Source organism: Procambarus clarkii, chromosome 73 (genome assembly GCF_040958095.1).
Source record: "Procambarus clarkii isolate CNS0578487 chromosome 73, FALCON_Pclarkii_2.0, whole genome shotgun sequence".
Taxonomy (NCBI): domain Eukaryota; kingdom Metazoa; phylum Arthropoda; class Malacostraca; order Decapoda; family Cambaridae; genus Procambarus; species Procambarus clarkii.
The window spans coordinates 13,729,915-13,754,895 of NC_091222.1; the positions used below are offsets into that span (position 1 = coordinate 13,729,915).

A 24,981-nucleotide genomic window follows, 5' to 3' on the forward strand; every position below is an offset into this window, starting at 1 on the left:
GATTAAGGCGTCTTGTACATACCAGATGCGTTGCTTCTGGGAGTATGGGTTCGAGTCACTTCTGGGGTGTGAGTTTTCAGTTGCATATGTCCTGGGGACCATTCAGGCTTGTTCGCATTTGTGTTCCTCACGTGTTGCCCCAAAGAATGAGGTGATTTGGTAAAATGCTATGCCCAAGATAACTATCCGAGTGCCGGCGGTGGGGTTGTTCAAATACCCTCGGCTATCACCTCATTATGTCCGGTCGTGATGGTCAAGTGGATTAAGGCGTCTTGTACATACCAGATGCGTTGCTTCTGGGAGTATGGGTTCGAGTCACTTCTGGGGTGTGAGTTTTCAGTTGCATATGTCCTGGGGACCATTCAGGCTTGTTCGCATTTGTGTTCCTCACGTGTTGCCCCAAAGAATGAGGTGATTTGGTAAAATGCTATGCCCAAGATAACTATCCGAGTGCCGGCGGTGGGGTGGTTCAAATAGCCTCGGCTATCACCTCATTATGTCCGGTCGTGATGGTCAAGTGGATTAAGGCGTCTTGTACATACCAGATGCGTTGCTTCTGGGAGTATGGGTTCGAGTCACTTCTGGGGTGTGAGTTTTCAGTTGCATATGTCCTGGGGACCATTCAGGCTTGTTCGCATTTGTGTTCCTCACGTGTTGCCCCAAAGAATGAGGTGATTTGGTAAAATGCTATGCCCAAGATAACTATCCGAGTGCCGGCGGTGGGGTGGTTCAAATAGCCTCGGCTATCACCTCATTATGTCCGGTCGTGATGGTCAAGTGGATTAAGGCGTCTTGTACATACCAGATGCGTTGCTTCTGGGAGTATGGGTTCGAGTCACTTCTGGGGTGTGAGTTTTCAGTTGCATATGTCCTGGGGACCATTCAGGCTTGTTCGCACATGTATATATATATATATATGTCGTACCTAGTAGCCAGAACGCACTTCTCTGCCTACTATGCAAGGCCCGATTTGCCTAATAAGCCAAGTTTTCACGAATTAATGTTTTTTCGACGACCTAACCTACCTAACCTAACCTAACCTATAGAGATAGGTTAGGTTAGGTTAGGTAGGGTTGGTTAGGTTCGATCATATATCTACGTTAATTTTAACTCCAATAAAAACAAAATTGACCTCATACATAATGAAATGGGTAGCTTTATCATTTCATAAGAAAAAAATTAGAGAAAATATATTAATTCAGAAAAACTTGGCTTATTAGGCAAATCGGGCCTTGCATAGTAGGCTGAGAAGTGCGTTCTGGCTACTAGGTACGACATATATATATAAATAAATATATATATATATATATATATATATATATATATATATATATATATATATATTTATATATATATATATATATATATATATATATATATATATATATATATATATATATATATATATATATGTCGTACCTAATAGCCAGAACGCACTTCTCAGCCTACTATTCAAGGCCCGATTTGCCTAATAAGCCAAGTTTTCATGAATTAATGTTTTTTCGTCTACCTAACCTTCCTAACCTAACCTAACCTAGCTTTTTTTGGCTACCTAACCTAACCTTACCTATAAATATAGGTTAGGTTAGGTTAGGTAGGGTTGGTTAGGTTCGGTCATATATCTACGTTAATTTTAACTCCAATAAAAAAAAATTGACCTCATACATAGAGAAAAGGGTTGCTTTATCATTTCATAAGAAAAAAATTATAGTAAATATATTAATTCAGGAAAACTTGGCTTATTAGGCAAATCGGGCCTTGAATAGTAGGCTGAGAAGTGAGTTCTGGCTACTAGGTACGACATATATATATATATATATACATATATATATATATATATTAGCACTAAATATCTACCGAGCAAAAGATTCTGAAAAAAGGACAATGTATTATATCTCTTAAATTTGGGAATCGTGTTTGTTAAATATGATATTAACAACTATAACAAATATGATAGTAAAAACAACAAATTCTCTTTTATTATACTTACTGAAACGTGGTTAAAAGAGGACACTACTCAACTCTTTAAGATGCCTAACTACTCGGCAATTCACAACTGTCGTCAAATTCAGAGAGGTGGTGGTACGGCTCTTTACTACCACCAAGAACTGACATGCTTAAAAGTAATTAGCACTAGAGACTGCTGTGGGGAGTATATCTTCGCCAGTTTCAGAGCCAATGGTGCTGAGTCTGTCCTGTCTGTGGGTGCAGTCTATAGAATTCCTAACACTGATGTGTCCGAATTCAACTCAAACCTTAGAAATCTAATACTAGATAACAGACTGAACAAAAACCATCTTATTATCGCAGGGAACTTTAATATTGACCTTTGCGAGCCTGAACACCCTACTGCTGTTAGCTTCCTCAATTGTATGAATTCCTGCTTCCTCATACCCTTAATCACTAGTCCTACTAGAATCACTGATAGTACTGCCACGACTCTAGATCACATCTGGAACAACATAACCTCTCCGCTTACTTCAGGTATAATCACCGATAGCACTACAGACCATTACCCCACATTTCTCTTATCTAACATTAACAAACCACCTCTAGAGACAAGGGAATTAAGCTTTAGGCTGCACAATGAAACTGCTATAGGCAATTTTATAACTGCTGCTGCTAATGTCAACTGGGAGTCTGAGTTAGGTAACATAGGGGACATCAACCAAGCAGTGCAATCTTTTCTTCAAAAAACTCTCAGCCTTTATAACACCCACTGTCCTATGCTAACGGAACAAGTCACAACCAAAAGGCTAAACAATCCTTGGCTTACAAAGGGAATACTTAAATCCATTAATGAAAAACATGACCTTGAGAAGACGTTTAGGTTAGGAACCGTCTCCAAAGAATTCTCAAAAAATTACTCGTTATTGCTATCTAAAATAATTAGACGAGCCAAAAGTAAATACTACGAAGATAAATTTACCCAAATAAAGAGCAACATTAAAAAAACTTGGAGCACAATTTCACAAATATTAGGATCAAAGAAGATTTTAAATAACAAACCTACACTCCTGTCCAATAACGATGGTCAGCTTTCAGCCTATGACTCTGCTTTTGAGTTCAATAGGTTCTTCTCTTCCATTGGGTCATCCCTTGCAAATGACATTCCATCTTCCAGTACTGATGTTAAGGACTATCTTACAGGTAGCTATCCAGTCTCTATACCTCAAGCCTACAAATTCCACTGATGTTAATGATATAATCCTTTCCCTTAAAACCAAGTCTGGTGCCCTTGAGGAGATACCAACTTTAATTTACAAAAAAACTCCAGATCTTTAGCCCCTGCAATTGCATTGCTCTTCAGTAAGTCATTTGAACTCCAAACCTTTCCAGATATTCTAAAAAAAGCGAGAGTAACCCCTGTCCACAAATGCGGTGATCTCACAGATGTTAACAATTACAGGCCTATATCAATCGTGCCTAACTTGTCAAAAATATTTGAAAAACTAATCTACAAGCAGCTTTACTCTTATCTAGCCAAACACAATATACCTAGCTCTTGTCAATATGGTTTCAGACCCCAAAAAAGCACTAACGATGCACTTATTAGTATGATTAACTTGATTCATGCAGCTCTTGATAAAAATGAGTTCCCTGTTGGTTTATTTGTGTACCTGCGTAAGGCTTTTGACACTGTCAACCACCAAAACCTTTTTCTTAAATTACATCATTATGGAGTCAGAGGACACTCTCTGAAATACCTTAAATCTTACCTTACTGACAGGCTCCAGTATGTTTCTGTGAATAATTCAATTTCTCCAACCCTACCCATCAACATCGGTGTTCCTCAGGGCAGCATACTTGGCCCTCTCCTCTTTCTCATCTACATTAATGACCTTCCAAATGCCTCCCAACACCTCAAATTAATTCTATTTGCTGACGACACAACCTTCATTTACTCCAGTTCTGACCCCCTTGCTCTAAATGCCACAGTGAATAGTGAGCTAAATAAAGTCCATCTTTGGCTAACTGCCAACAAACTCAACCTTAACATTGACAAAACTTTCTATATTATGTTTGGCAATAAATCCTCTAATCAAATAAATCTCAGGATAAACAATACCCAAATTTGTAACAATATAGATGGAAAATTCCTTGGCGTTCTCATTGACCAGAAGCTGAATTTCCAGGGACACATTCTAAATATATCAAAAAAAGTTTCAAAAACTGTTGGCATTCTTTCTAAGATCAGATATTATGTACCTCGCCCTGCCCTGGTGACGCTCTATTTCTCTCTCCTATCCATATCTCATTTCTGGTATTTGTGCTTGGGGTTCTACTACCCAAAATAATTTACGTTCTCTAATTACTCAACACAAAGCTGCTATTAGGACAATATCCAACTCTGGCCCCAGACATCACTCGGTACCCCTACTCAAATCTCTGAATATGTTAGACATAAAGTCACTGCACATTCTCTCATGTGTGTTGTACATATATAAAACGCTGAACTGTAATGCCAATCCTGACCTCAAAAGCTTCATTGAAGGTTGTAACAGAACCCATGAACACCACACCAGAAACAAATACAGTTTTGATATTCCTAGAGTACGCCTTAATCAAATTAGAAATGCTCTACAAATCAAGGGACCCAGAATGTGGAATGACCTTCGCAATCATGTTAAAGACTGTACCTCTCTCAACCAATTTAAGATAAAAACTAAGCACTACCTAATTAATTCCCTGTAACCTACCTTACCCCTATATTGTCAACCCATTTCTGTTTTTTAAAACAACGCTGGTTGTCGACCTAATTGTATTTGTGCTACTTTTTCTGCCATGTTCCCCCCCCCCCTTTTTTTTATTTTTATTTTTAATTGTTCTGAACACATTTTATACTTTAATCTCAATTAGTATTAAGTTTTAGTCTTTAATGTTTTCCTGCCCGAAACGCTTTGCGTAATAGTGGCTTTAGGCATTGTATGTACTAGCTCTATCTATATATTTATCAAATTTTGTAAAACCTCTTGTATGTATGTACCTTACCTGAATAAACATTTATTATTTATTATTATTATTATTATTATTATTATTATTATAGTAAAAAGAAATACATATTTTAAAGTAATGATAAAAAAGAAATACTTGGAACGACCAACCCATCCTTTAAAAGTAATAGAAGCTACAGCATCTGTAGACAGAATAGACGAAATATAGACTCTAATATCCCCCCCAAAAATCTGTTTTTTTTTTTTGCTGTCCGTTCTTAGTGAAAATTAAATAAACCGAGACACCGAACCCCCGTTAAACTAACTGGACAGTTATCGAGATATTTGTGATGATCTGAAAGCATTCTCCCTCCTTCGGTTCAGTAGATTCCCTCTCGGGAATTAGGGGTTCCAATTATTGTATTAAAAATCGTTGTTTTAAAAAATAAAGAGTATAAGCTAAACATGCTTTCATTGAGATGGTCTAAAGAATTAGGTTTTCTGTAGAAAACAATCAAGGGTATACTTAATTAGTTTTCGAATTCCATATTTCACATTTTGGACAATAATATACCATATTATTGTAACCAAACAAAATGAAACTTAACCTAAAAAACCTAACCTTAACCTAACTTAACCCATGGATAGAGTAGATAACCGCACTAATTACGTAGTGATGTTAGCTACACTATCAGGGCATAAGCAAAATTTGAAACAGTGTGTCCCAATCCTAAATAAATAATACTTGGACATTTGATAAAAATATGAAATTTTAAACGTCATTTTGTACATATAAAGTTAACACTTGCCTTTATATAAGGCAAGTGCAATGCTTGCAATATTAATAAAATTGACCGTGGGGAGGTGGAAGTGTGGGGCTTACTGCCGTTACCTACGTCACAATGGCCTCACACTCCTGCTCTAAGGGCGGGGAGGCCGCTAGCTGTCCTGCGAGGAGGGGGCTTCATGCCAGAGCTTCCTGACATTGGAGGGCTCTGCTCGACCCCCACCCACAGCATTCTTAACTTCAGCATGCTCCCTCACTTAACGTGGACGCTCTACATTACACTACACTCATCAAAGCCTTAATAATGTTCCTGTGGCTTATTTTTCTTTTTATAATATATTTAAGTTGAATAACTTACATAATTTTTTACCTGTTGCATTAAATACAGTAAATTAGGTTAATTTCCTAGCAAATAGTTAATAACTGTTATGTATTATTTACGGGTCAAACACTAGCATTTAGTTCAGTTAATTCAATTATAATGCCACTTATTGTAAGCCTTATAATTTCATTATTATCTATTTTCAATTGTATTATAAATTTTTACATCTGTTTATATAAAATAAATATTTAACCGAGCATGAGTATCAATCGCCCTCCCAAAAATTCTCGCAAGAGACTACTATGATAATGAAACATGAAATACCCTAGACCCTATTTTTACAAACAATGGCAACTGGATGTTGTATAATGATTACAAATACATGTTACTCACATCACAATAAATAATAAATACAAGACCTTGCATATGGCGCATAACAATTGTAAGTAAAGTAAATTTTATTCAGGAAAGTACATACATACTTGATTTACAAACATAATGTTGGATTTATAGATAGAGCTAGTACATACAGTACCTACAGCCACTAGCACGCATAGCGTTTCGGGTTTCGTTTTGTGAGAGGATGGTTAGGCACCAGACTAAACTTCCACTGGTTTTACATGCCCGTGGTGTCAGCTGTGCACTAAGCAAAGTGCCACCACTCTGCCTCCATCCTCGGCGCCATGGCACCGCCAGCCAGTCATCTTGAACGGCCATTCTGGGCGGCCATCTTGGAGTCCCCTAGGGCCATGGTACCTCGTCTCTGATTGGTTGAAAAGGGGTAAGCACCTGTATGCGTCCCTTTGATTGGTTCTTTTGAGGAGAACGCGAGAAGTTGTCGGCGTCCCTGCGTCAAGGCGTCATTCTGCCACCAGCCGCCATCTTTGCTTGATGCGTCCTTTGCTCAATTCGGCCAAATTGAGTAAAAAGACGTCGTGGCGGTTGGCTAATTCATATCTCCAGCGACCAGCCATACCGTCGAGGGCCAGTAGAACACAGTAGAATCCAGGAACTCGTCGTATTGGGGGTTAAAGCAAGGGAGTGTGGAAACGAAATCGTGGAAAGTGGGTAAAGTAGCATACGAGCAGCAACGGACTCGTAGGTCTCCATTCCACTGATTAAGTCAAACGTTCTGACTCCTGCTAGTGTTCTATAGCAGTCAAGTGAAAGGGGAAATATCTTGCCAGTGTTCAGGACAGTTTTCCCATAGAAATTCGTGGGAATTTCGTGTCATCGTGTTTCCCACCATCCGTGTACGAACGCATCGCTTCACCAGTCAGGGGTATACGAAGTGAGCCGGGTGTCGTGCAGGAGGTTACGAAAAACGCGCCGAGACATCCCTGTACGAACGCCACCGTGCGAGGCTATAGCAGTTAGCCTTGCCGCCGTGACCAACCACCTACATTCAAGAGGCCTGTGTATGGTGGGACACTTGGGTGTATGGATGTGAGCCGGCTGTGTAAATGAAAGTAAGTACCTTGTGTGTGTTGATTGATAAAGGTTAAGCCCCCCAAGAGGTGGCACGGGCATGAATAGCCCGTAAGTGGTACAATTTTTTTTTCAGTAATTCTTTTCAGTATTCTGAGGTTGCATTTAATCATCAAGCTGTTATCGCGGGGGAGGATACTGCTTCACAGTCTTTATGAAGGTGTCCAGCTGCTGGACACCTTTGTTGACCAGGAGAGTGGCTGTGTTGATGGCTTCAGGGTGGCCACTGCAAGATTCAGGAACTCTTGAAGCTCTTCTAAGGTCGTTGGTTGCTTCACATTCTAGAAGATAGTGAAGTAAAGGCTTTTCTGTGACAGTGTGACAGAAGATGCACTCTCTCTCTGTCGGGGTTCACCAATCTCCCAGTTGCATCTGTAACCTAGACGTAGTCTATATAACCTAACTTTGTGTGCGTTCTGGTGATTATTCTCTTAGCCTGAATTCAAGGCCAGGTGTTCCGTCCCATTGTCCACCAAGCACCCGGAGATGTGAGGAAAAGTGCGGGCGCATGAGATTTTCACCCTTATTGACATTTTTGTCAGTCTCAAAGGGATTTAGCCTGTGTAGACAGGTGTCCCTATATGTGTGTGTGTGGGGGTGTACACACTGCAACAGAATATACATAGATTAGCCAAGGACTGTGAGGGTTGTCCTAGTAATTTATATTCCACTCTGGTAGAATTTTTGGTAATGCATTTTTGATGATTATCTTGTTCCATGTGGTGTAATCTTTTTGCAGGAGTGAGAGTTCGGTACCGGTTATCTTAGTGCACAGGTAAAGAGTGTGTGATACCGGGGGATTCCTGGCATTTGATTATAGTGGAGTACTCCCATAGTGTGGTTATTTCTCATGTTGTGTTCCCACGGCTGTGACAAATGTGGTTATATAGATGTGTGGTTACGTAGCTGACGTGTTAACGTAATTTTGGTAGATTTTTGTGGTGAGTGACGAGGCTGCCTGGAGTAAAAGCTGATTGATCTGTCGAGTAACGTAAATTCTCGGGGGTAATTATCGATCCGTGGGATCGATAATCACTCACCCAAGTTGATTCAGGATTGTGTGTGATCTTCTTAGGGTTCCCATTAACGTTTTGGTAGCCGAAGGCTATACCTGTCAGCAGGTACATAATTATATATAATCGTAGTGTTACGAAGCCAGTGTGTTATTGCTGAAGTTGCAGTATATGGTGTTATTGCAATCGGGTTGCATCGTGTGGGCCCATGTTCTAAGAGGTAATTAGAATACCAGTCGTTATTGCAACCAGACAGTAAGGTGTTGTGCCGTGTTCTAATAGATTGAATTTAGAGCACTTGCCGTGTGTTATTGAAAGGGGTTGCATTGTTGAGCCGTGATTGTAGCAAGTGTTGATCGATGACCGTGTGTGTTATTGCGGTCAGTAAATCATTGTTGGGCCGTGTTCTAGTGGGTTAGAGCATTGAGCGTCATTTACTGTGTTATGCAGTATTTGTAATTGCAATCGGATTTAATAGTAAATCACTGTGATTTGATATTGTAATTTATTATTGTCGTGGGTGAAACTTGGGCATTGAGTCGAATTTTTGGTGTTATATTTCCTGTGTACCTGGTGGACATCGAAGTCCAGTATTCAGTGAGGTGATTGCAAGGCATTTAATGTAACGTAACCAAGCGAACACCCATTACCCATAGAGAAATTGTTCTTTAACAATTTGAGTAATGTAAGATACGTTTGGGTTAATTATTTTCTAGGAACAGCTTTGTTAGTCTCTCAGGGAGCCTAGCCAAAGCCAGACATGAATTGTAGAATTCCGGGAGGGATGAATCCTCCATTTTGAGTATTGTCTGTTGTAATTAGCGGTCAGTGGGCAGACAATTAATGGGGTTCCAGGAAGTCAAAGTAATTAACTTCGATCCGCGTTGATCGACTCACACGAAGGCTCCATTGTTCCATTAACGTAACGTCGGTTATTGAGCTGTCAGAGGACAGGTGATTTCATTGACTCGTGGGAAGAGTAACGTCATTGTAAAATAACGTAGACGTGGTTATTAATTGCTCATATTAGTCACCTGAATCCGTCGTGGTATGGAAGGCCTAGACGGAGTTCATGCCTTCAATGTAAATTGCTGAGCCAGTGTGAAAAGTTACGTATTTGTATTAATTAAATATTGTTCTTCGGAATAGTAATTAATTGGTCGAGGGCAGTCATGAGTGATTGCCGTTCTCTTAGCACTTTGGACATTGTGACGGGAGTAAAATATCAAAGGGGCGATAATTACCGATAACGTAGATAATGTAACTCGTGCAGGGATTAATCATCTGACTAGAAGTACAGGAATTAATGGGGGATTACTCATTGAATGCTCGACGGGTAGAGTGTTTGTGTAATTTCCGAGTTACTTGTGACAGTTGTACAGTTTGCTTTGTCTGTGAGACAAGATTAAGTTAACGTAAATGTTACTGTGATATTAACGTAAATCAATTTGTTATTGATGGTTGATCGTCCGAGGAACGAAGATTTAACATAAGAATTTAATTGAGGAGGATTGCTGGAGTTGCCAGTAACCCCATTAGTCATTGTCATGTCATTGATAGGCTACTAATTTGATTGCATTTAAACCGCCATTGCAGGTGTAAGCTGCAAGAAGCGTAGGAAACTGATAGGAGGTTAGGGGACACGTCCCTCCTAGCCTACCGTGCCATTGTTGCAATAGTTATTATAGATTAGTATGTCTTGCTTGTTTGATTGATTCCTCTGTGGTCACTCAGTATGTTCAAGTTAGTTCATTTTGCAGCCCTCGGGCCTGGTGTCTAGCTGTCAGTGAAAGTGTCACAGGAAGGATTTCGAGTAACGTCATTGATATTTTTGTTGTTGTTGTAGTAGTTAGTACTTTATTGAATAAATTATGTCGTTATGTTTAACACTGTCTTTTCGTTACACCCACACATTTTATTGCATTAGCAAAGTTCTGCCACTCGATTGTTAAATTGAGATTGCTTCATGAGCTTAGAGCTGAATTCATAGCACAACACAACATAAATTCTGTTGTGAGAGCCCAGTACCTACTTGTAAGATTCGCTCAGGCGACTGACGAAGGTCAACGTGGAGGTAAGTGGAGGGGATTTCAAACTTTTGATTTCTCGGTGTTTGCTCGCGCCTAGTCATTGTTCTTATATAGTCCCACAGTGAGGAATGAGCTGCTTACTACACTTGGTGTGTTAGCTAAGCAAGTCCTTCCTCAGGCGACCCATCTAGACTTTCAGGTAAAGTCGACAGATGTAATATTATAATATCACAACAGGAATAAGGGTAAGGATTTATTTTAGAAATTATAAAATTTCACATTGAAAACCATTCGAAATATTTCAAAACTCTCACAACAATACACGTCACAAGTACCAAATTAACAGCATTACTTTGCAACTGATTGATGAAGAAACATTCCATGGAGTCAGACTCCATCATACACTGAAATTTGCATACCAAGTGGCAGTAAAAAAGCTAACCAAACCCAAAAAATAATCAAAAGTACTTTTGACATTAAGGAAAAGAAGGATGTCATTCAATTGTATAAATCTCTCGTGTGTCTCCACCTGAATTATTGCATACAGGCATGGAGACCTCATCTTCAGAAAGAAATAGCTTCATTGGAGAAAGTTCAACATTGGGCAACAAAAACCCATTCCAGAACTAAGTCAACTCTCATACCAGGACAGGTTGAGGGCCACAGGTCTAACAACATTGCAAACCAAGGCTAATAAGGCTAATCTCATCGAAACGTTCAATAAACTGAACAATTTGGAGGAGTTGATCCAGACAACTTTTTCAAAAAGTGAGACGTAAGGCAAACAAAGAGCAACAGTTTCAAGCTCAACAAGCCATAATGTAAAACTGTAAACAGGAGATGCTTTTTCACCACAGGGTTATGAACCTATGGAACCGCCTACCCGACGATGCCGTAAATGTCAAAACTCTGCTGAAGTCTAAAATCCATCTTGAAAAAATCATCATGACAAATGGGGGGGGGGCGTTTGACAAGCCACCGGCTTCCTGTCCTCATTAAAGCCACTAGAATGTTAGTAGCCCTCAGGTAATAAAAGCTCAGACAAGCATGGACAATAGACCCGGGTCTATTGTCATATGGGGTCATACAGGTATCGGGTTAGAATCTCCATGCCCCTATTTAAGAAGAATCGATTTTTGTTACTACTCAAAATACCCTACTACTTGAAGATGTAATTTGGAGACAGGGAGATGAAGATGAAGGGAGGCAGGCAGAGCGACTATCTCCCTTCTTGAAGGTTAGGGTTCAATCCACAACTGTTAAGTGGTTGGACACCATTCCTACCCGCCGTCCTATCACATATTCTTATCTTCATATCCCTTCCATGTGCTGAATAGTTGAAATAGCTTAGTGCTCTCTCCTAATAATTACCCTACGACGCAAAAAGAATCCAATGATTTTTTTAAATTAGGTTTTTTCATAGTTTTTTCGCAGGTTTACAGCTATTCACAACAGTATCATGTAGCTGGTTCCTGACATACCGTGTACTTACCCTAATGTAGTATAGGGGCAAATTTCCTAAATTTCTTAATAAAAAAATGTTCGTAATCTGGTTTGTTCTGAGAGTTATGGAGGAGTGTGGGAGAGAGAGAGAGAGAGAGAGAGAGAGAGAGAGAGAGAGAGAGAGAGAGAGAGAGAGAGAGAGAGAGAGAGAGAGAGAGAAGGAGGGGGGGGGGAGAGAGGTAGAGATACAGCAAGAGAAGGTCAGATAACAGATATGCAATGAAACAGACAGACATAAAGACAAGTAGACAGTCAGAAAGAAGGATGTGTTGACCTAAGATGGTATGCAGTATATGTGTGTGTTTCCATATATTATCATAATTTCTCATATTTTTTTTATTTTGGAAGGATGCTGGGTACCCCATCCACTTTTTAACAATAAATTGATTTTTTGGGAATTATTTGCCTTAATAGCACTAGACATATGCTTAAGTCACATACTACTATGAGAAAAAATATAGAAATAATATGTAAATTGGAACAATAACAATTTTCTCAATAGTCAAAGAAAACAAATTCGAGAATTACTTAAGTGCTCCACTCTCTCATTCGAGAACGACAAGAAAGGTTATGTAGAGAAATATAGGCGCTGGAACTACAGTTGTAAGAATCATATAAAATCCAGGAGGGACAAAGCAAGCAAATTGAAATAAGTGAAATCGAGTTGAACCCAAACTATTTATTCTTCTATCCAAAATATAGAACAAAACCTACATCTAGAATTAGGCCCACGAGCAGAGAAAATGTAATTTTCACTGATGACAAGAAAGAAAAAAGAAAATAATTAAATACTGAGGATACAGTATGACTGTTTGAACTCAGTGAACCTTTAAACACACTAATGGTCACCAGCTCAAACGACTTCTTCATGAACTCATACATCAGATGTCACCCTAACCCTGAGATGCTGGACTCTGAAGTATCCATAGACGGCATGCTCATGCACAACGTCGCAGGCCCAGATTTCTGGAATTCCATATACACTTTAGAATTGAAAACAAACAAACTATCAAATGCCCTTAATATTATTTGGAGACGAAGCCTAGATTCAGGTGTTTTCCCAGTTACACTTAAACAGCAGAGATCGTGCCACTCCACAAAGTGGTGATAAATGAGACAAAAAGTTATAGACTACATCACACTACACCTCTAACATCACACACCATAAAAATCTTCGATAGAATGATCAGAAGAAAATAAACTCATGAAGTCAAAACATTTGCATAACCCTGGACAACACGGGTTCAGAACAGGGCGTGCCTGCCTCTCACAACTGCTACACCACTAAACCTAGCTATACATGCCATGGAAGACAAGCAAACGCTGATTTAATATATACAATCTTTGTGAAAACTTTCGACAAATGTGAAACATTTTCGACAATTGTGTTTTTGCACACAAAATGCACTCAAAAATAATTACTGGCATGGTAGGAAAATGGATATCAAATTTCGTAGCGAACAAAACCCAAAGAGTTATAGTTAGCAAAGTAAAATTATGATCTTCCACCATGAAAAGCTTCATCCCATAGACTATTATGATTCCTCCAGTACGTTTCCTCATTCTCATTTCGGACACAAACTGCAGTGCCGTAGTTCTGTAATTTGTTTTCTTTACCAATAGAGAAAATTCCGTTTTCGTTCCAATTTGCATTTTTTTTTTCGTTTTATTCTTAGCATGTGACTTGAGCATATGTCTAGTGCTGATGTGTCTGTTCTCTTGGGGCATTGGCGAAGAATTTAAGTGTCTTGCTGTTTTAGTCAGCTACTTTATGTGAGGGCATTGTTTTTAGTTCCCAGTTAGTTAGTTTATTATTAAACGTGTGTTTGCAGAATTCCGCCTTTTGCATTTGTGACTGGCTGTTCAGGCTTATTGTTCCCACTTGTCTGAACTTCAATTCAATTGTTATCTGAGGAACATTTGTAACTATATTCCGTATCAGTTCATTATCTATTCCGAAAATAAGGTCTAGGGCATTTTCTATCTGATTGGTTCTTCTGTTTGTTGGTTAACCCTTACACTGCTCAGGGATCCTGGAGACATTTACACCCCTGTGCGCAAGAAAAAAAAAAATTCAAAATTTTTTTTTCGTCTTCCAAACATGTTAATTTGTGTCCCCTGAGCACGGGGAAAAAATCGTAGGTGACATATTTTGGGCGCAATTGACCGAGGAAGTCTGGCAAAAAGTGGGCGTTGACAGAGCGGTCGTCAGACCCGGTCAGTGTCACCCGCGCTGACAGGTGGGAGTTGCCACAAAGATATTATTACCTAGTTGTTTCAATGTCTCAGATTGATTTTTTCTTAGTTTTTTTGCAGTAATATTATTCAATAGTGTGTATTGTAATATATTTATATAATAAAAATGGTGAATTATCGCTATACTCAAAAGTATGATGTGCATATTAGTGATTCAATTATTATGTGTATAAAACAATAAATAAATAGTTTTGCTCCTATTATACTCTATACACAGGTTATATATAAGTATCTGCATGTTTTGTTCACCATAACGAACCACTAAGTTGGTATTGAGAGTCGAAAAGCAACGAGGAGTTACCGCCACACACCAGTCAGCCACTCGCTGCCACTCCCTCTACACACGCACTAAACTTTCTCCCCCAACAATACCATTTGTGGTGTTATTACACTATATACAGACGTTATATATAAGTATGTATATATTTTGTTCACCACAACTGTACAGCTAAGCTGATATAGTTAGTTCAGGCACTAAGAGTCGTCGCTATACACAGATGGCGGCTCCCTCACTCATTCAAGGTCACACGCACTAAACTTTCTCCCCCAACAATACTGTTTGCAGTGTTATTACCCTTTATACACATATTATATATAAGTATCTACATGTTTTATGCACCGTAACTGTACACCTAAGCCTGTAGTGCGCCCAAAGAGCATAGTGGCCACCCTCTAAACAGCTAGACAAATCGTGCAGACGACGTCACCTCCGTCACCCATATGGCTCCTCCCAGCATAATCCTTTTGCTGTTATTACACTAATACACACATTATATATAAGTAACTACATTTGTGTTCACCAGAGAGAACCACTGACCTGGTATGGTGAATGCAAACAATAACAGGTGGCCACACAGTCAGTAAACGATGCTGTCTCCCTCCATCTCTCAGCATCACTCCTCCCACAGCGCTAATTATTACAACAGTCCTGCTATTATCACAACCCTGGTTATTTATATCACAGTCATGGGTCATCTGTAATATTGTCATCGCTAAATTTTAACAATTATATATTTATTTTGACATTTTTCGGCGATGCTGTGGTCACAAGCTGAACAGCAATGCTGTTTGCTCATGCTGCGTGCGCCAGCCTTGGTTGCTCCAACAGTACTGTGCCTCTCACACCTGAGAATTTTGCCGACGATTTTTTTTTAAATGGCATCTGTTTACAAGAGCCCTGAGGAAGCTACTGTGAACCCCGTGTAGCCGCGGGCCATTTGAATCGAGCCTGGCACCCTATGGCGTATATATACGCCATGCGCACCATGGGACATGTTACTCAGGGCGTATATATACTCCATGCACAGTTTAAGGGTTAAGGGTAAATGTGTCACATAATCCTGGAACTCACTATGATTCCATTCACCTGGGCTCTAGGAGACTCGATCCGCGGACCTCCCGTGTATGAGCCTGAAGCTCACTATGACATTACGGTATTTGTCACATATTTTCCAGTTTAAGTGCCTTAAGTTGTGGCCAGCGAGCAAGATGATGTTTGGGGCTAGGTTTCTGAGCTTTTGTTAGCGGTATTTTACTTCTATTAGTTGGTCTTCAAACTGCTAAGACCTTGCATCTGGTGACTAGTATACAAGGACGACAACAACTACATTTAGAACTTCTATCTTGATTATCAGCATTTAATTCAAGCACTGACTGACGCCTTAAAATGTTAAAACTGAAATTCAATCTGATAATAAATCAGGAAATATTGTGAATATCATACTTGCAGAGCCTTGACTTTGATGAGGTCCTTAATGCGGTCGACGATGGCAAAAGACCCTTCCTCATCACAACTGCCGATATCCCCAGAGTGGAGCCACCCTTCACTGTCTATGGTCGCTGATGTGGCATCGGGTTTACGGTAATATCCAGTCATCATCTGTGAGAGAGGAATGAAGACTTTTTAATTCTGGTTGTAATTAGTTTAGAGCTGTTATCAAATATTTAACTTATTTAAATTAATTACCTCTATATGATTTTATGACATTAAAATTACTCCTTTGCAGATTAACATGTCAGTCTGTATGTCTATTTCTTTGTCTGAGGATGGTGACCAGACACCTGGCTCCTGCCCCGCTACCTTTGCAGGGGGGGGTGAGGGTTTGGAGTACGGGACTGTTATTGGCTGGTTGGGGTCAGTAATATTGGTCCTATTAAGAGTGGGGAGGGGAGAGGTGAGACATAATAATTATCTTCTGCAAAGTCAGTGGTTTGTGACTAGCAAACACCCTAGATTTCTTGACTAGAAAATTATGAACATGAATTCTGAATTACTTTTTCTGAGAGAGAGAGAGAGAGAGAGAGAGAGAGAGAGAGAGAGAGAGAGAGAGAGAGAGAGAGAGAGAGAGAGAGAGAGAGAGAGAGAGAGAGAGAGAGAGAGAGAGAGAGAGAAGTAATGATAGGGGTATGTTGGGGCGAAGGAAAGAGAGAGAGAGAAGAAGAGAGGGAGGATAGTGGAGAGGGGACGAGAAGGTGGAAAGGTAAGAACGGGGGGAGGGGGGTGAGAGTTGTAGAGAATACGGGAGAGCTGAGAGATTCAATAAGATTGACAGAAAGGGAGAGACTGGGAGATTGGAAGAGAAGTGTGAGAGGGGGATGTTTGGGGAAAAGGCCGGGAGAGGGTGGAAGAGAGAGGGGGCTATAGGGAAAGAGGGGAAAAGAGAGGGTGAGGGGAAAAGAGAGGGGTAGGGGTGAGTGGAAAAGAGAGGGGTAGGGGTGAGGGGAAAAGAGAGGGATAGAGGTGAGGGGAAAAGAGAGGGGTAAGGATGAGTGGGAGAGAGAATTAGAGAAAGAGAGATGAGAGGGGGAGTTAATTTGGAGAGAGATGGGAGGGGGAGTTAATTTGGAGAGAGATGGGAGGGGAAGTTAATTTGGAGAGAGATGGGAGGGGTGACATGACTGGTGAGAGAGACCCGAGGGCAGCCGGATGCTTCCTCTAGGGTGCAACCTCAGTCGCTTGGCTATCCTCACCCAAACTTGCAGGGAAAATGGCTTGGGGGTAAAGGACGGACATAGGCTGGTCAGGGTAGATATAAATTAAAGGCTTTAAGAAATATCAGCCTGTATCAGACTATCAGCCGGTAAATCAGCCTGTTACTGGAGTGGGAAGATATGGGGGACTTTCCAGACTCACAAACCTGGAAATCCACTCCTACCAATCATCAGCCAGATACCTATGCCCACCGTCAGACTGGCTAAGTGATTTAATTCTTTCCTAACTCCATACTTGCCACGGGCCTGGACTTAAACCTTAAAATTAATTTGTTGACTTATTACAGAGGTCACGGACATCGGGAGGAGTGTCTCCTGGTATTAAGTCACAGTTCACCAATGTCCTAGTGGATGAAATTATTGGAATGGTGATGAACAGAGTTTATCGAAATCCAGCTTGTACTCCCCGTGACATCCCAGAAGGCAAACTTAGTTGGTTACCCGAAACATGTACTAAAGAGGCACCCTTCCTGAGTCCTGATGGGCGCATGCATAAACAAGTAGATGGCATCATTATGGGGTTATCCCCCATGGTGTCCTATTTGATAATTTGTACTTGAGTTCTATCGCACAGAAAGTCCATGATGACATGAGCCTAAACCTGTGTACGTGCTGTAGATACGTAGATGACATATTCCTGGAGGTACTTGATATTGAGCATTTGTTTCAACTTAAGGATGCATTCCAGCCAAGCTCAGTGAGTTGACACCAGTAATCAATATCCAGAAGAAATCCACTTCGATCATACAGGTATTTTATAGTTCTGCATTGATCCAGACAGAAGATGATAAACCAGGCTGTTACGGACCCCAGTCCATCGTCGGAGCACGGAGCAGTGACGACAACGCCATCTGTGAGTCCGCTCCCGAAAACCCCACAACATGCACAACGCCATCTAGTGGTGACAGGATATGCCGGCAATAGGCGCTGGATTCCTGTCCTAGTCGGCTCGCGAAGTAGCCGCTGCTGACCTCTGGCGAGGTGGCGCTTAGACAGTGAACGCCATCTATGGAGCGAAGAGGTGGACGTTTCTGTCTATGCTAGTAAGTGAAGTTTCCTAGTGGCCCCAGGTAGTGTCCCCAGTACTGATGACATGTCTACTTGCAGAGTCAACCTAGGACGGTTGTGAGGTACGTGGAACCAGTCTACCCAAGGCAGCCAAGGTCTCTTCAACAGTCTGCTTTGTAGAAGCTGTGAGCCACCCCCGGACGAACTCTGCCGAGTGTGTAATTGCCTGCCTGAGGAGTGGCAGTAACGGGATTCGCCATATCCGGGGCTGGCTGGTGGAAGAGACCACCCACTGAGGTGACGACCGAGGAGGGTGATCAGCGAGTCACACGAGGCTCCTGCCTAGGGCTTGCAACCCTAGTATTAGTCGAGGAGTAGCCTGACAGCGAAGCTGACTAGTACCTGCCAGCTACAGGCTGGACCGTGGTTGTAGGCCATCACGACGAGGCACCCAGTGGGATTGTGATTTGGCTGGCCTGTGGCCAGGGTGGATTCATCGTGGGTTCTGGGCCAGGAAAGGCTACCCAGAGTGAGCATCGCCAAGTGTCTAGTGTCTTCAGAGGAAGAAGCTGTATATAATTGTGTAGTAATAATTCCAGTGTGTGAGTTTTTACATATGGTGGTGGGAGTATAAATATATATATAAAGAAATATACATATACATTAGAATACTGGTGTATTTGTGTACCTTCCCCATTGTTTTAACTTGCGTTACGGAAGACACCCCTCGAAAACCTCTACTAACTTGGGGCCGGATACCCAAAACTAATACCATCAGTAAAGAACCGTCCCAGTAGGTTGCGTCCCAGTAGGGCCGTAACACAGGCGGACAACTAGACGAGTCAGACAACAATCGCCTCGCCCCTATTCTTTGGTGCTCCCTACGATTTAGGGGGTTAGGTGAATCATAAAGTAAGGTGTACCCACACTTTGAAATGTCTAGATTTCTCCTTGTAAGCCGAAACCCCCACCAAAACGAATACCAGCTCCCATGCCCACTAAAACCGCGTGGGGTCTACCTATTCAGGAAGAGGGGGCACACGGCCCTTCACCATCTGCCATGGTGAAGGATGAGAAGACAGTACAGGACAAAAAGAAAGACGGAGGACACAAGAATCATGTTCAAAGCAGTCGGCCTCCCATTTCATCCAGCAAGCTTACTGGGGCCAAAAGGAGTAGCAATTCCAGTGTCAAAGTTACCACCGAGAAGGGTCTAAAAGCTACTAGGCCCCAAACCTGCACAACATTAAATAGTGCTCCCACTGAACTGGACGCTCTCTGGCCAATGCTCAAAACTTGGTCACTGAGTTGATCGAAAGTCTGCTGTCTTCACATGGAATCAAGCAAACCACAGAGACTCGGAAGACAATTGAGCACAAGCTCAAAAAATTCGAAGATGTAATATCCACACCGTCAAGACAGCAGGGCAGGAGACACCCCCATAAAAAACAGATAGAGTCCAGCTCGTCGGAAAGCGACATTGATGAGTCAATTTCAGGTCCACTAAGAACCTATACACCAGTTGCAACTTCCGTGGCGTGTTCATCAGACTCCATGGATACCACGGAATTATCAGCAAATTCCAAGAACCTAGAGGTCTAAAGATCCTGCAATGGAATGCGCAAGGACTGCGCACTAAATTGCAACACTTGCAATGCATAGCAGCAACCAAGGGCATAGACATCCTGATACTACAGGAGAGCTTGCTTCGAGCCGGATTAGAACCTAAAATCTCAGGCTATTGAGGCTTCTTCCTTCCATGGATCAATGGGCACTCCAGGGGATGTGCAATCTATGTAAAATGTGACCTGATCTCCAAATCCATAACCAGCCCACCCAATTGTGGAGCAGAGACAGAGGTAATGGGAGTCACCATTGAGCTAAGACACGACAAACTTGAAGTGTTCAATGTGTACAGGTCTCCACAAGCCGAAATGGATCTCTCTGTGTTATTTGGACACGCGACAACAACAAACACAATCATTTGTGGAGATTTTAATGCCCATCATCGATTGGCACTGGGCTCGAACAGAACAAATGAAGCCGGCATGCACATTACACATCTACTGGACCAGCTTCCAGAAATACAAATCCTAAAAAAGAATGTACCTACCCACATCCAAGGAGGCAGATTAGACCTAACCATCGTTTCAGCCTCTCTAAGAGATGCAGCAACATGGTCAGTTGAGCCCACACTCACAAGCGACCAGAATGGGGTTTAAATTGATCTTCAGTTAGACCTACCCACCCCACCTCCGCCTCCATCTGAAGCCTGGAACTTTGCTTTAGCAAACTGGGACCGATTTCAAAACCTCATTTCAGAGTGGCAAAGAAACTATGATCTTCCCGAAGACATTAATCAGGCAGAACAAGAATTTGTCAAAGCGATTCAAAGTGCAGCCAACCACTCAATCCCACTGAAAAAATAGTCCACCGGACACCATAAAGATCATTGGTACTATTGCGAACGTGTCAAAGAACTCAACCATAGACTCAATAGAACAAGAAAGCTATACAAAAAGCAGCCAAGTGACCGCAACAGGATCTTACTTTGTGAGGTCAAGGAACATGTACATCGAGAGACCAGACAAATAAAAGAACAATAGTGGCTGGAATGGTGTTCACACCTGAATGAACACACCTCTCTCGGAGAGATGTGGCAGCAAATTCACCGGGCCAAAGGGAATAAAACACCTAAAGCTCCACACCCCAAGGATCCTCAACAGGAAGCCGAAGTACTGGCAACCAGGTTTGCAGAGAGAGCAGCCAGCAATTAACTTCTACCAGATGTATTAGCAGTACAGACCGGACTAGAGGAAGAAAGGTGGCACAGAATCCTTACAGCATGTGAAGAAGTCTCTGACACTAATGCCCCCTTCACACTGGATGAGCTCAATCGGGCTAAGAAAAACTCCAAGGATACATCCCCTGGAGCCGACAAAATAACCTATAAAATGATTAGAAACCTCGGCCCAGAGGGAGACGCTGCATACCTAAGGTTAATTAATTTAGCCTAGACTTCTCAAACTAGACCTTCTGCTTGGAATAGAGCAGACATAGTGCCGATCCCAAAACCCAAAGATCCAGCTAATCCCAGGCCCATCTCTCTCCAAAGCTGTGCAGCCAAGACGGCTGACAGAATGGCACTCAACAGACTGGAGTGGAAAATTACTAAACTGCACCATGATATGTATGCCTATAGAAGAGGGGTTGGCACAGTGGAATGTATTACAACTCTGTTAGCCCACTTGAATGACAGACCAGGAATGCTGATATTCCTGGACCTCGAAAAAACCTTTGAACTGGCTAGCGCCCCAGCTATTCTCTGCTGCCTCATTGACAAAGAGGTCAGAGGCAACCTGCTCTCCTGGACCAAAAACTGTCTCATAAACAGAGAAGCAAGAGTAAAACTTCATGGCATAGTCTCTGAGTACAAAAGACATGAAAATGGTACACCGCAAGGAGGTATTCTCAGCCCTCTTCTCTTCAACTGTTTAATGGAAAGAATAATGAGGTTGAAACTCCCACATCACTGCAGGCTGCTAAACTACGCGGACGACTTTGTCATCATCATAAAAGGAAGGGATGCGGCGCGCCTTGCACCCAAATGCTTAGACTGCATCAGTAAAGAGGCAAAACAGATTGGGATCAAACTCAACCCCTCAAAGTCAAAGGCCATGCCCATAAAAATAGCGAAGCCCAACATCCAACTCACAGTACAGGGTCAACCAATAGAATGGGTCGACACCTATCAGTATCTAGGAATCATCCTGGACACACACATGAATTTTAATGCTGAGGTCACTTACTTGAGAGAGCGAACTGCGGCCCGGACGGCAATCCTCAGGTCGCTAACCTCCCTTTCTGGAAGAGCCAATCTGCAAGTCCTTCGCATATACTATGTACAGGCAGTCAGATCAGTGATCGATTATGCCGCACCTGCACTCACAAATCTATCACACCAACAGTGGAAAAACCTTGAAGTTGCCCAAAACAATGCTATGAGAGCTGCACTGGGAGCCCCCATGTGGACCAGGCTTGAAACTCTTAGACTGGAGACGGGTTTGCCTTCTCTACAAGAAAGAATATCACAAAGGACAGCTACAATTATCAGTAAGATAATTATTTCTTCTGATCCAATCCCAGTACGGCAGGCCTTGGTGGTTGGACTAGGCCAAAACAATGGAAACTCTTGGGTTGCAAGAGCAGGAAAAGTCCTAAACAGACTACATTTAAAAAACATGATTCTTGATAGAGAGGGTGATCCTTCACACCCAAATTACACTCCTTCCGCGCCGTGGGAAGAGCCTACTTTCAAAATAGTAATAGAAAGTCTCCCAGTAAAAAAAGGCTGCATATGATCCGACAATCCTAAGGCGCATAATAGAAGAGCAAATGTATAGCATAGCTGTAGCAGGAGCCACCCACATCTTCACAGACGGATCGGTGGACACAGAATATGAGAGTGCTGACGCTGCTCTTTGCACGACCAGCGTACAGGCATATTGGAGACTGGGAGGACTAGTATCATCAACCCAAACTGAGGTGTTTGCCTTACAACAGGCATTCGCATATGTGATTGCACAAAACACTCAAAATGCAATCATACACACAGACTCAAAAGCTGCACTTCAAATACTAGGACAAAAACAGTGGAAAGATAATGTGGAAATAATTACCACCATTTTGTATCTTGGAGCAGTCGCTAAAGGCAAAGGACTCAACATAACTTTAAACTGGATCCCATCCCATATTGGAATCCCATTAAATGAAAAAGCTGATGAAATTGTTAAATTGGCAACTCGTCATCCAGTGATACATAAAACAATTCAACCCAGCCTAGAGAACATAAAAAACATCATCACCATAAAACTCTCACATCTCAACAAAGCCTACCTACACCAGAGAATAGCTGAAGGTTCGCCATCTGCAACATGGTATCTTCAGGCAACCAAATTAGAAAGGTTAAATATCCCAAAAGGAATCCACAGGGAAATAGCAGTTAGGTTATATAGACTACGTCTAGGTTACAGATGCAACTGGGAGATTGGTGAACCCCGACAGAGAGAGTGCATCTTCTGCCAAACTGTCACAGAAAAGCCATTACTTCACTATCTTCTGGAATGTAAAGCAACCAATGACCTTAGAAGAGCTTTAAGAGTTCCTGAATCATGCAGTGGCCACCCTGAAGCCATCAACACAGCCACTCTCCTGGTAAACAAAGGTGTCCAGCAGCTGGACACCCTCATAAAGACTGTGAAGCAGTATCCTCCCCCGCGATAACAGCTTGATGGTTAAATGCAACCTCAGAATACTGAGAAAAAAAAATGTACCACTTATGGGCTATTCATGCCCGTGCCACCTCATGGGTGGCTTAATCTTTATCAATCATCAATCTTGTAAGCTCAGTATACCTGTTTCAGTTGAACAGAGTGTATTATGGAAAATTTCACTTACCATACCTATATTTTATTTCAGAATCATATCTACTGATGATTTAAGGATCATCAGTATCTTCATCAGCACCTTCATGACCATTTTATCAAGTACACTATTGAGCTCAATGTCTATATAACATTGTACATATGATCACAAGAATCTAGAAGCTTCCTGAATATCAAAACATTTTGCTGGAACCGAAATAATAGCTTCCAGTGATGTAATTTCAAAATCCTTAATAAAGTACAAAAGGTATTATAAAGTACTGTTAATGATCTTTAAATCCACCTACGTGTTTATCTTGTGATATAACGTTATCACAATAATCAGTCTAAATAAAGAACATAATCATTTTATAATCATTGCGGCACCTCCACCGAGGAGGGGACCCCACCAGCAGACGCCGGAGGGGGCGGGGGGAATCGTCACATCCCTGACCAGGCCTGGTGTTTACATCCAAGGAGTGCAGACGTGTGAACAGGTCGAGACATTTTTCAGCTAGATATTTACACAAAAAATAATTAGAATCGTCAGTGATAGCTCCCTGAATGCTGGAAGAGTTTCTGAATTGTATATAGGGAGGAATTCCTGGTACATTTATTCAGAATAAGAGTTCGGAGGTCCACCAACTAGTGAGAGCCCACCACCACCTCATCTACCAAGTGAGACGCAACAACGTGCACTCCATATCTGATCAAGCTATTCAAATCATTTACAACAATGCTGTGTCATCGAAATCATTATCATCAAGCTGCTAAACGATCATCAAAATACAGAGTCTGGTCTCAGCAAGAGACATCATCTGGCTACTGTCAGATAGACTCCAGCTCTCAATTCAGGATAAGTTATTATTAATTGTTTTAGAACTTAAATTGGCCAATTGAATGCAAAGACATTAATATGCATCCATATATAAATTGAGAGTCGTTAGGCAGCGAGACAACGCCTCATTATCTAGTATGTTCTGACTCTTTTCAGTGATTGAATTTTTTATATTGCTGAATCCATCATATAATTATTTGGTTGGCAATGAAGGGACTAGATCAGCCTTAAGGACCCCTCCCTGCTACAGTTCATTACTAGTATCAAGGACACTGAGGACTGGCCTTACAACCCAGCATAGAAACCTTGCATTCAGCTAAGAGCATATTTGTGTTCCCAAATTTCCTATTTCCACACTTTCTCCATTTTCCCTCTCTTGGCCACATAT

The 24,981-nt window shown here is 41.5% G+C and overlaps 1 protein-coding gene across 5 annotated transcripts in view; it reads right to left on the bottom strand.

The window, feature by feature from the left end:
• The window catches only part of LOC123774144 (uncharacterized), a 270,075-nt gene that overhangs the window by 28,666 nt on the left and 216,428 nt on the right, over positions 1 to 24,981 (bottom strand). For all 5 annotated transcript variants that reach the window (XM_069312678.1, XM_069312674.1, XM_069312675.1 and 2 more), the window contains one exon: positions 16,057 to 16,212. In XM_069312678.1, the coding sequence (XP_069168779.1) occupies positions 16,057 to 16,212 (156 nt within the window). The remainder of the gene's footprint in view (positions 1 to 16,056; positions 16,213 to 24,981) is intronic.